Genomic DNA, 16,965 nt, shown 5'->3' with positions numbered 1-16,965 from the left:
TTGGACCTAGGGCCCTGTGCTGAGGGGGCCCTCGCCTTCACCGGGGGTTGAGAAGGGTCCCTTCTGGTGCATGTGCAGGCAGCTGCCGCCTGGCGATGTGTGTGGCTGTGCCCAGCTCCCCAGCCCCTGCACTCTCTGCTCCCCGCCTGCATGCCAGTGCTGGCTCTGCTGTGCGGCCCACGAGGGCTCATGTCCCTGTGTTGTGCGTGTTTGTGCCTTGGCAAGAGGCTGCCCGCCCGTGCCTCTGACGGCGTCTTCCTGCTGAGAGCAGTGGGGTGGCCTTTGGCATCTGGGACCTGACGGTGGTTTCTCAGGCTCAGTGTGGCTGACAGTGGGGCTGGGCCGCTCCATGTGGTCGGGCGCTGAGTATGGTAGAGAGTCAGCAGCGTCTGAACAACCCAGCTGAGGTCGCAACCCCTGCAGTCCCAACCCACGCTGGGCAACATCCCGGGGACACCGCAGGTCTCACACCAGGGGCGGGGACACTGGCCTGTAGCAGGTAGTAGCGGGCAGAGGCCAAGACGCTGCTGAAGGTGGCCGAAGTGCTGGGGCCCTTGCACCTATGTGGGAGACCCGGAAGAAGCTCTTGGCTCCAGGCTGGCCCAGCTCTAGCCATGTGGCTACTTGGGGAGTGAACTAGTGGATAGAACTCTGTCTCTCCGCCATCTCTTTCTCTGTCTCTCTAACTCCGACTTTGAAATAAATAGATCATTACAAAAATGTGTGTTTCTGTCTGTGTGCAGTGTTCTGATAGGGCTTATTCACAAGCAGGAAGACAAAGGGAAGAGAAAGGCAGAAAAGAGCCCTGGGCGTTTGGGCTGCAGGGTGCCGGGCATCTCCAGGAGGCTCCTGCTAGTCCCCTCTACAGCTTGGTGGGGCGGGGCTCTGGGTTCCCACAGTCCAGGCCCTCCTGCAGGACAGCTGGTTTATTTCAAACAGGAAGCGGCTCGCAGATAACACCGCGGCCTCCCCTGCAGTGCTGCAGCCATGCGTCTCCCGGGAGCAGTGTTCTCCAGGAACGGGGACCGGCAGGACGCCTCTCGCGAGTGTGCTCAGGTGGGTGACAGAGCACACAGGTGCGGGCTGGCGGGGTGCCGAGACCTTGGGTTGCACCTGGGCTACTGGGGAGCGTACGCTTAGGTCAGCAGAAGATGCCGTCTGTCAGTGAATCGGGCACCAGAGCCCCACAGCTGGCCGACTGGGCAGCTCCTGGAGGAAGCTCCGTCGCTGAGCCGGCGTCTCCTACTCCTGGCGACAGAGGAGTCAGAGAAGCTAAGGCCCAGCAGGCAGGGCAGCCTTGCTGCTCTGACCCACGGGCGGTCCCTGCGGCAGACCCCATTAGTCGGCCCTGGCGGTGGTGGGCGGGCTGGTTTGCAGGGTGGGGGTGCTGGAGAGCAATGGCCTTGCCCAGGGCTCAGGAGTGGGAACCCAGGTGAGTCTTGAGGTGACTTTGTAAGAAAGGACTTTTCAAGTCCAGAGAGGGTCACCAAATGCCGATGGGGGTCATTTTGTCTCCCAGATTGGGCCCTGGCCCCGGCTGTCAGGACCTGGCTGTGTTGCTAAAGCAGAGGCCAGGTTGCAGCTCTTAGTTTATACCATAGTCCCGTAGCCACGGCTGTGCCCCGCGGGGCTTTGGCTCTGTGCCTGGTGGCAGCAGAGCGGTGCCCCAAATGCTCACTGAGATTCAATTTTGTGGACAACTTTGAAAGCCTGCTCACATGCGCTGAGGGAAAGAACAGGTGATGGTTGGCTTCAAGCTAGGGAGGCAGTAGGGAGCCGGCCTCTTGTTCCTCCATAGTCTCTGCGAGAAGCCAACAGAGGCCCTGTGTGCTGGGTGGGGGTCTTGCGAGCTGGTGCTGCGGGAAGCGGACGTTGAGGCTGGGGTTGCCCTGAGGCCCCCAGGCTCCGCTGTTGATGCCGTGAGATCTCTGTAGATGGGCATGAACACTGTGCGTGCACCCAGGGTGTTAGGTTTCTCCTTGCTGTCGGTTTCATTCTCACCGGGTGCTGCTTCTGAGAACTCCACACCTGCCATCCTCTTTCCCTGCATAGGAAGCAGGCTGCTCTCCCGAGGGGTGAGGGGCCTCGGCGCCCTGGCCCAGCCAGAGATAAGGATGTTGTTCTTACTGAGGACCGTTTATGCAAGGAAATTCTTCCTCCGTCAGCGTCCTGTGTGTGAGCGGCAGCCTGGGGACGTGTGGACCACAGGAAAGACCCGGGGCCCTGGGAAGCCAGGAGCAGGCCCCGCGTCTGCTGGGTTCTGTTTGTGTGGCTGTTGCCACCTCTCTGCTCCCCCGCTCATTCGCTCGCTCCCTGCTTCACTCACTCAGTTTGGCGCCTGCTTAGCCCCATTGCTGGGGAGCTCTGGACAAAGCATGGGATAGTCGCCCACCCCTGGGTGGTGCCTGGACCTGGGGAGCTCCGGACAAAGTATGGGATAGTCGCCCACCCGCGGGTGGTGCCTGGGCTGGGCCTGGAAGACACGGGGGACAGAACCCATCATCTGTTGAGTTTGAGACGTCTTCCGTCCACTGGGCAGTTTTCAGACGCGAGGGTGAGAGGTGCTTTCTCTCCCATCCCCGGGGTCTGCAAAGGCAGAGTGCTGTGTCCCTGGCCGCTGGCTGGGTCACCTCCACCGGCACGCCCCACCCCCCGTCCCTTCATTAACCCTCTGCTTAGCTTTAGGTGGACACCGGGCACTCAGTGTTCATGGCAGTAACATCAAAAAGCAGTCTCCATATTCTTTTCTTCTGTGGCTGCAGTGGGGACTCTGGGGAGGGTTTTAGACACATCCATGCTGCTGGGATGGGGTTGCTCAGATCCCAAGAGCTGGCTTTTCCAGCGTGGGTGACTGCACGTGTGCACCCTTGGTCTCTGTCCCCGAGGGTCCCGTGTATTTCTGGGAGGAATATGGAAGTAAGAGCAGAAGGGATCTCAGGTTCTCATGGTGGGTGGGGCTAACCCAGGGGCGGGACCCTGGCCTGCAGGGGCATCAGTCCTGGCCCCCTCCTGCTTTTGTATGGGCAGCAAACCACCAGTGGGTCTCGTGGGCTGTGCAGTGGGCTCTGCTGGGGTCTTCTGCATACACTGGATGTTGGGTTCCCTGAGCAATGGAGTTGGGAGGTGGTGATCTTTATGAGGGTCCTGGTGGAAGGAGGTTCATTCTCGGGCACTGCCCAGGGAAGGATCAAGGTTCTCAGGGCGCCTGGCCCCTGGGGACCTGTTGCTGCACAGTGAGTTGGCTCTCAGCCTTTTTCCCTCATTTGCACGCCTCCTGAGCCTGGCACGCCCCTGGTCTGCCTCTCCACCCTGTCCTGATGCTCCGGGGCCTCCCTAGCACCACGTTGTTTGAAATCTCCAGCTGCCAGAACCATGAGCCAAACAAACATCTTTACACCCTGCCCAGAATCCGGCATTTTCAAACAGGATTGATTTATGTACTACAAGGCAGAGTGATGGAGACGGGGAGAGAGATGGCAGCAACAGCAGGGGCTGGGCCTGGTTAAAGCCTGGGAGGCAGGAGCTCCATCTAGGTCTCCCACGTGGGCGCAGGGGCCTGAGCACTTGGGCATCTTCTGCTTTCCCAGGCCATAGCAGGGAGCTGGCTTGGAACCGGCCCCATATGGACCTGCTGCGCCACAACACCAGCCCCTCCCTGCACACTCCCCGCGGCTGGCTGCTCCATTTACTCTGTGGCTCAGGACAGGGGCTGATCTTTGCCTCCTCCTGCCCGGTCTCAGATAACTGTGGGCTCTGCTTCCACACGTGCTGCACATCCCCCCTTTTTCATAGCCTCCACCACCTGCGCATCGCCATCCCTGCCCACTGAGATGTCCACTCTCCTTGCTTCCAGTCTCACTCCCCTGAGAATGATCCTTTCCCAAAGCTACTGCCTGACCCAGGCCCCCTGCCTCTTGTGAGACCCCCAGAGGCCTCGGCGTGATAATGGGTGCCGGCTCTTCCCTCTCCTGCCCTCCTCGCCTGCATGGGACACGCCACCACCTGCCTCGTGGGTGAGCCTTCCCTGGGGCCTGGTCGGACGGCGGCAGCCCCAGCTCAGAGCCCACCTTCCCACCCTGCTCTTCTCTGTGCAAGGCGGCTCTGCCTGCCGCGGCTAAGACTGACGCTCCTACTCTCCTCCAGCACCTGGAGCCGTGCCTGGCGGAGGTTGGCATCTGCGAGTGTTGCAGAATGAGTGACTGTGCGGAGCGGACGCCAGGCGGCATCTGCGGCTCGGCCTCTCTGGATGAGTGGGTGCCCTGCCTTCCAGGGGCCTTGGTGCTCCCCAGGGAGCCCCCTTTCTGGTCTGGTGGTTTCCAGGGGCCCACTTGGCTTTGCTGGTCTTAGTGCCTCTCCCCATGGAGAATCAGAGGAGCAGCCAGCCTGACCCCACTATGGGACAGGTGCAAAGCCTCAGGCCACTGGCTTGTCCAGGGCTCCTCGCTAGTCATCCTGGAGCTGCCCCGCCCCCGCTGCGTTCCCACGGGGACGTGGGTGCTGGATCGCTCATGTGTGAAGGGAGTCACCAGACCAGCGTGCCTGCGACAGCTCCGCCCAGACATTTCCAGCTCCTGGATCCCGCGGCCGCCCATGCAAGGTGCCCTGTAGTCTTGTGCCAGAGTTGTCTGTCCTGAGGACCAGAAGGAGGTCCTGGGGGGCCCCTCTGCTCCCGGCACAGCCTGGACGCCATGGGCCGGCATGCGGGAGGCTCCTGGAACGAGGGCTGTGAGCATCATGGGCCAGGAAACCCCTCAGGGGAGCTTCCCAGTCGGCTTGCTGGGTAGCCGTGGGAGGGGGGGGGAGCCGCCAGGGCCAGCCCCCGGACAAGGGCAGAATGGGGAGGCTCCACACAGCCCAGCTGCCCTGGGCCCACGGTGAGGGGCTGTGGCCTGCCTGGCCTGGGTTTGCTGCCACTGTTTACTCTTTCCTTCCATAGGAGGCAGTGTCCTGCCTGCACTCAGGATGAAGCTGGACCTGGCTCTTTCCGGCACTCTCATCAGCCTGGCCGTGCTGGCGCTGCTGCCTCCTGGATGTGCCCAGCAGGCTGCGGACGACGCCTGCTCGGTGCAGATCCTCGTCCCGGGCCTCAAAGGTAACCGCCCTCTCTGGGCCTGGGCTGGTCGGTGGCCTCCAGGCCAGCTGCAGGGTCCTGCAGACAGCTGGGCAGTTCAGCGGAATGGCACAAAGATGGGCTCCGGCTCCCAGCTGCTCACTTCCCTGGCCTGTTTCTGCGTCTGTATCCAGGGCTGGGCTAACCTGTCCTCAGCCGTGGGGTTCTGCACTTCTGAAGAGAGCTGTTTGCACTCAGCCCTCCCTTAGACCGCAGGAAGGCGCCCGAGGCTGGGTCAGGCCCTGCAGGTGTGAGCCCATGGGGGCCCTGGATATGGCCTGATCGCCCCAGCCCGTTTCTCGGGTGAGGAAACCTCAGGCTCAGAGAAACTCAGCAGTTTGCCAAGGCCCTCATGTTGCTGCCCTGGCTCCCGAGAGCTCCTTATTCCTGATTTTTAAGTTTAAAAAGCACCTTTTCGTTTTTGCTTTGTGAGTAATTTACTTCTGGAAGGTCAGTCCTGTGATCCAGCCGTGTGGCGGGGAAGCCACGGAGGCGCTGCTGTTGGAAGCTTTGCGCGCAGTCTGCGTTAGGAAACCTCCAGTTTCCACACAGCACAGGTGGCAGAGTCCCGAGCAGGCCCAGCGCACTCTGTGGGGCTCTGTGCAGAGTGTGGGCCTGGGCTCAGTTCAGAAATCGGGAGTTTGGTCTATGGCCATACCACCCTGAACGTGCCTGACCTAGAAATGGGGAGTTTGAGGACTGGACAGCAGAGCAGACCCTAGGCGGGGTGAGCTGGTCCTGGTGGGTGCAGGGGGCTCCCTGCTGGGCACACAATGACTTTCTGCACCCATAGCCCGGTCACCTCCTCCCTTCCCCACACAGGTGCTTGGGCCTTGGCTCCTGAGAGCCCAGACTGTGGCTAGTGGCACCTTTTGTGAGAAAGCTGCAGGTACTTTTTGTCAGCATGTGAGGGCAAGTGGGGCCGTCAGACCCAGGACCAGAACACCCACCATGGAAACCCCAAGACTCTCTGTGCTACACAGGACAGCAAGGCCACCCCTCTCGCAGGGCAGGGGGCTGCACGAAGGGCCCGCCAGGGACCTGCCCACCGCCAGCGGGGGCACACCCTCCCTCAGGAAGGCTGGGGCCTGGCTGACACCTGGGAAGTGAGGAACTGGGAAGCCAGCTCTTCCCGGAGCCCTGCAGGAGGACAGCCCCGCGGGGAGGGTTTCTCCAGTCTGCTTTTGTTCTCAGTGACAGCTCTCATCACGTGGGCCCTCTTCTGTTTTCACTGCCAAGACAGAAACTCAGACTGTCTAGCTTCCTTGGACATTTTGGGGAAAGGCTGGTTGGCCCCGACTCTGAGACTACGGGGGAGGCCAGAGTACCTGCTATGATGGTCCCCCCTTCTGTGCACCCATGGGCGGGGGCGGGGGTATAGGGGCAGCTCCAGGCCCCTTTCTAGGGGTTTCACTGCCTGCTTGGTCCTGTGGGGTCCCTCAGGGCCCTCTTCCTCTGTGGACAGGCTGTGAAGTGGCGCAGGTCTGCAGTGCCACACAGAGGCTGGACCAGTGACAGGCCCCTCTCCCGCCAAGCCTCTGTCTCTGCACCCATCAGCCTGGCTGAGCCTCTGGGAGGTGGTTTGCTGGGGGTGATAGGGGTGCGCAAGGCCAGTGCTCGGTGCACACCCCAGGGAAGGTGGCCGGTGTGGCACCTGACAGTCACTTGTTCTCTGATCTAAAGTGATGGGAGGGGGGTGACACCTAGCCTCACAGAACACCCGTGCTGCACCAGAGGGCGTGGCTTTGATTCTCAGCTCTGACTCTGGACTCCTGCGCTGATGCAGGCCCTGGGAGCAGCAGGGACGGCTCAGGTGGCTGGATTGTTGCCTGGATTCCTTCTGGCTCCCAGCTTCAACCTGGCCTGGGCCTGACCCATGTGGGCATTGGAGGAGCGAGTCAGCAGAGGGAAGTTCCTGACTCTAGATCTCTAATGACCTGGGGAACAAAGTAAAGCTTTATTATTATTTTTAAATTTGTTTAAAAAGATTTTATTCTATTTATTTTAAAAACAGAGTTACAGAGAGAGGTAGAGATGCAGAGAGAAGTCTTCCATCTGCTGGTTCACTCCCCAGATGGCTGCAGTGGCCGGGGATGATCCAAAGTCGGGAGCCAGGAGCTTCTTCCGGGACTCTCACTGAGGTGCAGGGATCCAAGCAGGATCCAAGCCAGCTTCCACTGCTTTCCCAGGCCATAGCAGAGAGCTGGATCGGAAGTGGAGCAGCCGGGACTTGAACCAGTGCCCATATGGGATGCCAGCACTTCAGGCCAGGGCTCTTTAACCCACTGAGCCACAGTGCCGGCCCCAGGCTTTTTTAAAAAAATAATCTGTTTATTTGAAAGGCAGAAGTACAAAGAGAGAAGGAGAGAGAGTGAGAGAGAGTGAAGAGAGAGCGCGCAAGAGAGAGAGAAAAAATATTTTCCATCCTCTGGTTCACTCCCAAATGGCTGCAATGGCTGGGGATGGGCCAGGCCGAAGCCAGGAGCCAGGAGCTTCTTCTGTGTCTCCCACATGGGTGCAGGGGCTCAAGGACTTGGGCTATCCTCTGCTGCCTTCCCAGGTGCATTAGCAGCGAGCTGGATTGAAATGAAGCAGCTGAGACTTTTACTGGTGCCCATATGATATGCTGGCACTGCAGTTAAAGACTTAATCTTCTGCACCACAGCGCCAATCCCCAAAGTAAATCCTTCAAAAAGTGGTTTAAGGGGCTGGTGCTGTGGTGTAGTGGGTAAAGCTGCCGCCTGTAGTGCCGGCATCCCATATGAGCGCCGGTTTGAGTCCTGGCTGCTTCACTTCTGATCCAGCTCTCTGCTATGGCCTGGGAAAGCCAAAGATGACCCAAGTCCTTGGGCCCCTGCACCCACATGGGAGACCTGGAAGAAGTTCCTGGCTACTGGCTTTGGATAGGTGCAGCTCCACCTGTTGCGGCCAACTGGGGAGTGAACCAGCAGATGGAAGACCTATCTCTCCCTCTTTCTCTGCCTCTCCTTCTCTCTCTATGTAACTCTGACTTTCAAAAAATAAATAAATCTTTTAAAAAATGGTTTATGTGTATTTACTATATGTTTGTTCTTTTAAAAAACTGATATTTATTTGAAAAGAGAGAGGCAGAGAGGGAGAGACAGATCTTCCATCCTTTGGTTCCCTTGGTTCACTCCCCAAATGGCCACAACCACTGGGGCTGGGCCAGGCCAAAGCCAGGAGCCTGGAACTCCATCCAGGTCTCCCACAGATGAGAGAATCCAGCTGAGGATGTAAAGATACAAGGAAAGCCACACAGGCTCCACTCGTGACAGGGTCTGGTGTCAGTGCCCTGTCCCCCTCCTGCCTCCCTGAGGGAAGGCTGTGGGTTGCAGTACAGTGCTCATGGAATCTCCTGGTCTCTGCTGGGTCCAGATCCATCCAACCAGTGGGACGCAGGAGAGGCTGCAGAGGCTGATGGGCATGTTGTCTGTCTTTCTGTCTCTCGCTCCCTCTCTCCCTCTCCCGGGGCAGCAGGGTGAGTGACAGTGGAGGACTGATGGTTAGGTGGTGCTAGACTTACTCAGGCCAAGTGTGGGGTGGCAGCACTGCTGTGTCTTCTCCAGGGGCTGAGTGTCTCCTGGCTCACATGGTGGAGGGGGGTGCAGGTGCCAGGTGAAATGATGCCACTGACTGAGAGCTGTGTGCAGACATGGAAGGAGTGTGGCAGGTGTGCTCACTGTAGCTTCTGCAGGAATCTTGACTGAGCACCTGCCTGGTCCAGGTTGTCTTCCAGGGGCTCTTTGAGGCCCAGAGCTGAGCCGTGAGTGCTGTCTCCCTGGAGCCCTCAGCCCAGTGGGAGAGATGAGAGGCAGCACAGACGGCTGCCAGATAGGAGGCGACAAATGCCCTGGGAAGCTCCTTCTTCCGCCTTGTCCCTGAGTGTGCACGGCTGAGCGGTGCGGTCATTGTCCCTATCCTGGTCACACCATCCCGGGGTCCTTACTGTGGAGTCCCAGGCCTGCCTGCTGGGCCAGCCTCTCCGGAGCTCACAGCACACCCTGCTTCCTGCCCTTCTCTGGCAACACTTCTACTCCCTGCTGGCTCTGTCCACTCAGTGTTCAGCAGCTCTTTGCTGAAAACCCGCCCACAGGAGACATCGCTGGCTTCTTTATCTAAATAATGTCTCCGTGTTGAAGTTGGTGCCTCATGTTATTCTCAGCTTTCATGTTGCTAGTGAGAATTCTCATGAAAAATCTAACACTCATCAACACACATGCAGTCCTTAAGGACTCGTTTACGAGGGTCGGTGCTGTGGTGTAGGTGAAGCTGCCGCCTGCAGTCCCAGCATTCCATACAGCACTGGTTTGAGTCCTGGCTGCTCCAATCCTAATGGACCTGGGAAAACTGATCCCTGCTAAAGCACCTGGGAAAGCACTGGAAGATGGCCCACGTCCTTGGGCCCCTGTACCGGCGTGGGAGACCCGGATAAAGCTCCTGGCTCCTGGCTTCAGCTTGGCCAGCCCTGGTTGTTCTGGCCGTTTGGGGAGTGATCCAGCAAATGGAAGACCTCTCTCTCTGTCTCTCTCTCCCTCTCCCCCTCCTCTCTCTACTCCCCCCTTCTGTAATTCTTACTTTCAGATAAAATAAATAAATCTTTAAAGCGATCATTTTCCTCTCTGGTGGCTGGCAGTGTCACTGTGACACGGCTAAGTCAGCGCCCTGATGTCGTCTGGGTCTCCGCAGCCCTTCCATTGTGCTCTTCCGTGGCTTCCTTAGTCCCGAGGTCACAGCCATTGGATCTTCACCACCATGAGGCCGCAGGTGCCTGCTCTCTCCTGGGGCTCCTGTGAGATGGATAGTGATTGGCATTTGCAGTTTTTCCTTCAGTGCTCAGCTTGATAACCTCAGAGCCAGGCGAGCAAACCTTTTCAGATGCTGTCAGTGTCGCACCGTGAACGCTTCCCCTCCGCGTCTCCTGATGAATTTCTCCTCGTCTTTGTTCTGTTTTCAGCCTAGCTGTAGAGTGATTCATCTCCAAAGTCAGTTGTCTGACCAGGATCTCCCGAGGCTCCCGTTCTCGGCTGCATCGTCAGCCCTTGCCTTTGAAGGTTGTTGGCTTCCTGGCGCACACTCAGGGTCTTGCTGCTCGCTGGTTCCCTCCTGGGCATTGTTCTTTTTCTTAACCGTGCTGGTACTCAACCCTCTGGCGAGTCTCCAGGGTGGTACTTCTTGTTCGACTGTCCTCACTTCTCCAAGTATTGCTGCTGTAACAGCTTCCTTTCTTTTCCAAAGATGAGAGGGAATATTTGAGAACTATTTGGAGACGCGGGGCCATGTGTGGTTGATGGCCGACAAGAGTGGCCCAGGGTGACTCCGGCGAGCGCCAGCTGCATCTTCTAGTGTTGTCTCCTCGCCCTTTGCTTTCCTCTGTGTTCACATGCACCCTCCGTTAGGCCAGACGGTCAGGTTTGGGGATTTTGCTGGGGAACCTGTAGTCTCAGCTGAGCATCTCACCAAGTCACACTCATACACACATTGCACTCACATGCACACACATGCTCTCTGCACTGTGCAAGCATGTTACAGGTCAGTACCTACACACATCACATTCCCCACCCACACATTCACACCCCACACACTCACATGCACACACACGCTCTCTGCACTATGCAAGCATGTTACAGATAAGTACCCACACACATCACACCCACACACACACTCTCATGCACACTCACTCCCACCCACACATGTGCCCTCTGCAGCCCTCGTGGGAGGAGGAGTACACAGTGGTGATGTGGGGTGGGGCAGGGTCCCAGGCGTGGGGGAAAAGAGAGATGGTGGAGAGAGTCAGGTGAGAGATGGGGTCTGGCTGGTCCCTTGCTGGACTGGGGGGAGGAGGAGACCCTGCTGAGCTGGGCCTTGGAGACTGCACATTACTTATGAGTGAGCTTAGCCACTGGTGGACGTCTGTATCTCTTGAGAGGGGCAGTGACCACCGATGCTCATTCAGTGTGGGTGAGAGGCGGCAGGGGAGACCGAGGACTCCCCTCCCTGTTCTCTGTCTGTCTCCACTACTTGCCCCCACTCCGTGCCCTATACCTGTCAGCCAAGCCCTGGGCGTGGGACAGCATCCCCACCTGGTCCAGGAGGCCCCGCCCTGGGAGCCCCAGCCAGGCGGGAGTGTGTGCTGGGTGAGGGAGGTGCTGACGGAGCGCCTGTGTGAGTCTGTCCTTCCCCGAATCAGCAGGTGCTGGTGGGGAGCCACAGGGAGAGGCTGCTTCACTTCTTAGTGTTAGTGTGGGCTGCGGCCTGCAGTTAGAGGGAGTTCCTGAGGGTCTCTGTGCCAATGATGGACTGGGGGCCAGCCCAGGGGACACCGGGCAGAGGACACAGTCAGTGCCTCAGGTGGGAGAGCAGGGCAGGGAGACTGGGGGCCCCTGTGGGGTGTTGGGGGGAGGGGCCAGACTGGGGCAGCTCAGACAGGGTGACGGCTTTCTGCTGCTCTCCTGCACAGCACACTGGAGCCCCGCGCTGGCCAGGACAGGCGCTAAATGGATGTGCCTTCTTCCACAGGGGATGCGGGAGAGAAGGGAGACAAAGGCGCCCCAGGACGGCCTGGACGAGTCGGCCCCACGGGGGAGAAAGGTACCTGCGTGCCCGAGCGGCTCCTGCACAGCTTTCTCTGTGTGTGCATGTGTGTGTGCATGTGTGTGCCACAGCTTTCTCTGTGTGGGTGTGTGCATGTGTGTGTGCACATGTGTGTGTGTCACAGCTTTCTCTGTGTGAGTGCGTGTGTGCGTCACAGCTTTCTCTGTGTGGGTGTGTGCATGTGTGTGTGCACATGTGTGTGTGTGTGTCACAGCTTTGTGTGAGTGCGTGTGTGCGTCACAGCTTTCTCTGTGTGCACATGCATGTGTGTGTGCATGTGTGCGTGCACATGTGTGTGCCACAGCTTTCTCTGTGTGAGTGTGTGTGCGTCACAGCTTTCTCTGTGTGCACATGCGTGTGTGTGTGTGCACGTGTGTGTCACAACTTTCTCTGTGTGTGTGTACATCACAGCTTTCTCTGTGTGCACATGCATGTGTGTGCCACAGCTTTCTCTGTGTGGGTGAGTGCATGTATGCATGCACATGTGTGTGTCACAGCTTTCTCTGTGTGCACATGCATGTGTGTGTGCACGTGTGTGTCACAGCTTTCTCTGTGTGCACATGCATGTGTGTGTGCATGTGTGTCACAGCTTTCTCTGTGAGTGTGTCACAGCTTTCTCTGTGTGCACATGCGTGTGTGTGCACATGTGTGTGTCACAGCTTTCTCTGTGTGCACATGCATGTGTGTGTGCACGTGTGTGTCACAGCTTTCTCTGTGCGTGTGTGTCACAGCTTTCTCTGTGTGCACATGCGTGTGTGTGCACATGTGTGTGTCAGCTTTCTCTGTGTGCACATGCATGTGTGTGTGCACGTGTGTGTCACAGCTTTCTCTGTGTGCACATGCATGTGTGTGCACATGTGTGTGTCACAGCTTTCTCTGTGTGCACATGCATGTGTGTGTGCACGTGTGTGTCACAGCTTTCTCTGTGCATGTGTGCATCACAGCTTTCTCTGTGCATGTGTGCGTCACAGCTTTCTCTGTGTGCACATGCATGTGTGTGCATGTGTGCATGCACATGTGTGTGTGTGTGTTGGGGCAGGGTGGGGGCAGCAGCACACAAGGTCTTCCTCATCCTCTGTGGAGTAGCTGGGTCCCCATGCTGTGAGTCTAGCGTGGCTTACGTTTTCCTGGGCATTTGCTGTAGGAATAGCCTTGTACGCAGGCCATGGTTCATGCATGTGAGCGTAGCTGGAAGATAAACACCTCGCAGTGTCGTGGTCATGTCCAGCGTGTGCTTTGGAGATCCTGGTGATGCTGCACAATTGTCCTCCCAACGGGCTGAATCCTTTCCTCCCCAACAGGCAAAGCACAAGGCTCTGCTCCCCTCACTGCCCGGCTAACAGTGCTGGGGTCCCAGATGCTGACAGCTCCCCACCCCCACTGCCCTCCCTCCAACCCCTGGCTTAGTGCACTGGGGTCCCAGATGCTAACAGCTCCCCCATCCCCCTCCAACCTGGGCTTAGTGCACTGGGGTCCCAGATGCTAACAGCTCCCCCATCCCCCTCCAACTTGGGCTTAGTGCACTGGGGTCCCAGATGCTAACAGCTCCCCCTCTGCCCCTCACTGCCCTCCCCCTCCCCCTGGCTTACAGTGCTGGGGTCCCAGATGCAAACAGCTCCCCCATCCCCCTCCAACCTGGGCTTAGAGCACTGGGGTCCCAGATGTTAACAGCTTCTCCACTGCCCCCCACTTCCCTCCCCCCTCCCCCTGGCTTACAGTGCTGGGGTCCCAGATGCTAACAGCTCCCCTATCCCCCTCCAACCTTGGCTTGGAGCACTGGGGTCCCAGATGCTAACAGCTCCCCCATCCCCCTCCAACTTGGGCTTAGTGCACTGGGGTCCCGGATGCTAACAGCCCCCCCTCTGCCCCTCACTGCCCTTCCCCTCCCCCTGGCTTACAGTGCTGGGGTCCCGGATGCTAACAGCTCCCCCTCTGCCCCTCACTGCCCTCCCCCTCCAACCTTGGCTTGGTGCACTGGGGTCCCGGATGCTAACAGTCCCCCCTCTGCCCCTCACTGCCCTCCCCCTCCCCCTGGCTTACAGTGCTGGGGTCCCGGATGCTAACAGCTCCCCCTCTGCCCCTCACTGCCCTCCCCCTCCAACCTTGGCTTGGTGCACTGGGGTCCCGGATGCTAACAGTCCCCCCTCTGCCCCTCACTGCCCTCCCCCTCCCCCTGGCTTACAGTGCTGGGGTCCCGGATGCTAACAGCCCCCCTCTGCCTCTTGCTGCTCTCCAGAACAGGCTTCCTGTGCTGCTCTCCTGTTAGGGATGAGCTAGGGTCGGAGTCACCTGTGTTCCTCTCGTGTTTTGCTTGTTTTCTTGGGCTTTCATTTTCTGTCTTTTTGGAAAACCGTTTCTGGGATCCTTCTCTTCTTTTTTACTGGTATTTCTGTACATCCAAGGGAGCGTCAGAAAGTCCGTGGAGAATCCATTTGACCTTTTAATTCCATTTCCCATAAACTTTGAGAAGCCCCCTCATATCTCTGAATATTTCTCTAGAAAATCTGTTGCTAGGTGTGGAATGAGGAACTTAACAAAGGCTGGGGTTTGCACCCTCTGAGATCAGCCGTTGACTTCCTCACGGGAGTGCTGTCCCTGCTCTGAGCGGATGGTGGGTGAGTGAGGCAGGTGGGCTGGCTCCCAGGACCCCAGCTGACGCCAGCATGCCCGGCTGTGCCAGGGCAGAGCCAGTGACCTGGCCAGGGCGAGCAGAGGGCACTGAGGGGCTGGAGGTCTAGACGGCCAGGTGTTTTGTCAACCACACAAAGGGATGGGGCAACGGCTTCCAGCTTCACGGAAAGTCTCTTAGAAATGCAAAGTGCCTGTTACTTCTGCTCCACGACTAAACTTACAAACGTCAGTGTGCTGCCTAATTATGAGATACGCACGGCCATGGAAGGGGTGCTCCTGATTCCTGGGCTGGCAGAGTTCATACTCAGCCCAGGAGTGGATCCTCCCCTGCTCTCCACGGTTGTGAACTCACTTCAGGGCGTTGCTGCTGGAGCTCTGGGATGACCCCATTTCACGTGGCTGTGGGCTCTGCACTCGCATCTCCTCCCGCCGGCATCTTCATCACTGTCATCCAGGCTCTCATTGCTCCCTCTCGTCACCCCCGACCTCGGGTGCTCCTTGTCAAAGCAAGTGCGAGTCATGGTGACTACAGACGTGCCTGCTGCATCTTCTGGATCTCCTCATAGGAGAGCTGGGCCAGGAGCTAACTCACGGCCTTGTTTGCTGTCGTGATTTCTGCGCTGTGTGTCTGCTGGGTGCTGAGCACTTGGGGAGGGACACAAAGCCGTGCAAGTCTCAGCCCTGGATGGGGCCCCTAACAGCCCAGTGATGGAGACGCAAGTGGATCCAGTGAGGGTGAATTGAGGCAGAAAGCCATGGGCAATGTAGGGCTGAGTTTGGGATGGGTTATGAAACTTCTTTTTTCCAATTTTTCTAACATAGAACAGTAATGTGAGCATGGTAGAAAAAAATACAAAAGTGATGGGAAAATCTTCCATAATAAAATGATCTGGAGTTAGCCACTTATTTATTGTATTCTTTTTTTGTTTTTAAAGATTTATTTATTTGAAAGACAGAGTTAGAGAGGCAGGGGCAGAGAGAGAGAGAGAGAGAGTCTTCCATCTGCTGGTTCACTCCCCAGATGGCTGCAATAGCCGGAGCTGTGCTGATCCAGAGCCAGGAGTCAGGAGCTTCTTCCAGCTATCCCATGTAGGTGCAGGGGCCCAAGGACTTGGGCCGTCTTCCACTGCTTTCCCAGGCCATAGCAGAGAGCTGGATCAGAAGTGGAGCAGCTGGGATTCGAACCAGTGCCTATATGGGATGCCGGCACTGCAGGTAGATGCTTTACCCGCTACACCACAGCACCGCCCCCCACTTATTGTATTCCATTTCCCTTTGTTGTGATTTTTTTGTTGTAATTCTAGTGATTTTGTTTATGTTGTACTTCTTAAATGTAAAGCTCAATTCAGACGTAAGCTTCCTTCATGCCGTGAAGTCATCTTCCTGGGTGTCTGATACCCACGGCTGACTGTCAGAACAGCTGTGCCTCCTGTGTGAGCCCAGCCAGCCCGGGAGACGACAAATGCTGGATCCTACAGGGCTCTGGCATCAATGCTGCCAAAACGAGCAGCTCTGGTGTGGGGTCCCGGTGCTCTGCAGAGCAGGTTAATGTAAGGGGGTTTACCTGATTACTGAACAGGGGAACAGCTGCACAGGAGTTTAGGACGGTTTCTCTTGGAGGTGGTCTGTGAGAAGAGGGCTGACCGCGGTGTGGTGTCCTGCAAATGAAGGAAGCAGGAGCCGAGAGCACACAGGGAGCTGACTACCAGGTTGAGGATAAGGCATGGCAAAAGGCTGGAAAATAGAGTGTCAGTGGTCAGTGTTTCTGGACTGCAGGATTACTGACACTTGCATTTTCTTCTGCATTCTTTTCTGTATTTTTAACATTTCCCGCAATGAACACGTATTGCGCTTACGCTGTGAGCGCTCTTTTTCAAGGCAGCTCTACCCTGTGGCTTGGTGTGTTGATGACAGGTTTACCTGCAAGCACAAGTGCTGGTTGGCTGATGTCTCTCAGACACCTGGGGCGTGTGCTGCCCCCTGCCACACAATGACTGCCGTGCTCTCTCTTAGCAAGGCTGCACTGTGGCATGCCCATGTTGGAGCAGGTCAGCTCTGTGGTCAGCTCCACACCAAGTACCTCGAGATGAGCTATGCTCAGGCAACCTGGAGGCGCCCTTCATCCCAATTTTACAGCTCTGTGGATGCACACGTGGCTTTAGAATGGCAAGGGTTCCAGCCAGCATTGCCAGGCGGGGAGACCGGAGGAGCACAGCCTGGGCCGGTGGCAGGAAGTGCATGTTCTCCTCTCTTCCTTTGTGGTGTGTTCTCTTGTTCTTGTGTCACACCAGCGTTGTGAGTAAGTCTGACGTGATCCCTTCTGGGCAGTGTGTGCTACCCTTTGGTGGACATCTCTCTCCCTTCCTTATGCCTGGCGCCTGGCAGCCACCCTCCACTCTGTGATTTTGCCTGTTTTGGATGCCACAGGCGATGTGAGAGCGGATGGCGTTTGTGTTCCAGTGTTGGCTTAGTTCACTGAACACGATGTCCTCCCGTCTGTCCATGCGTCACAGTTGATGGGATGTTCTATGTTTAAAAGTGCTTGCTTATTTATTTATTTTCATCTACTTGAAAAGCAGAGAGAGAGAGAGAGAGAGAGAGAGACTGAGAGA

At 57.5% G+C, this 16,965-nt stretch overlaps 1 protein-coding gene across 7 annotated transcripts in view; it reads left to right on the top strand.

The window, feature by feature from the left end:
• The first annotated feature begins 914 nt into the window (after window positions 1-914).
• COLEC11 (collectin subfamily member 11) overlaps window positions 915-16,965 on the top strand; it is a 45,192-nt gene continuing 29,141 nt past the window's right edge. For 2 of the 7 annotated variants that reach the window (XM_017350634.4, XM_051833285.3), the window contains exons 1-3: window positions 915-1,056; window positions 4,937-5,092; window positions 11,648-11,719. In XM_017350634.4, the coding sequence (XP_017206123.1) occupies window positions 4,963-5,092; window positions 11,648-11,719 (202 nt within the window). In that variant the 5' untranslated portion in view covers window positions 915-1,056; window positions 4,937-4,962. Of the gene's footprint in view, window positions 1,057-4,494; window positions 4,726-4,936; window positions 5,093-11,647; window positions 11,720-16,965 lie in introns of those variants that run through there. The other 5 variants (XM_089327859.1, XM_089327856.1, XM_089327860.1 and 2 more) reach the window with 5 other exon arrangements.

This window comes from Oryctolagus cuniculus, chromosome 2 (genome assembly GCF_051225735.1).
Source record: "Oryctolagus cuniculus isolate XC-2025 breed Fujian yellow rabbit chromosome 2, ASM5122573v1, whole genome shotgun sequence".
In the NCBI taxonomy this organism is placed as follows: domain Eukaryota; kingdom Metazoa; phylum Chordata; class Mammalia; order Lagomorpha; family Leporidae; genus Oryctolagus; species Oryctolagus cuniculus.
Note: the sequence above shows the minus strand (reverse complement) of the source record. Positions and strands in the feature narration are given on the sequence as shown.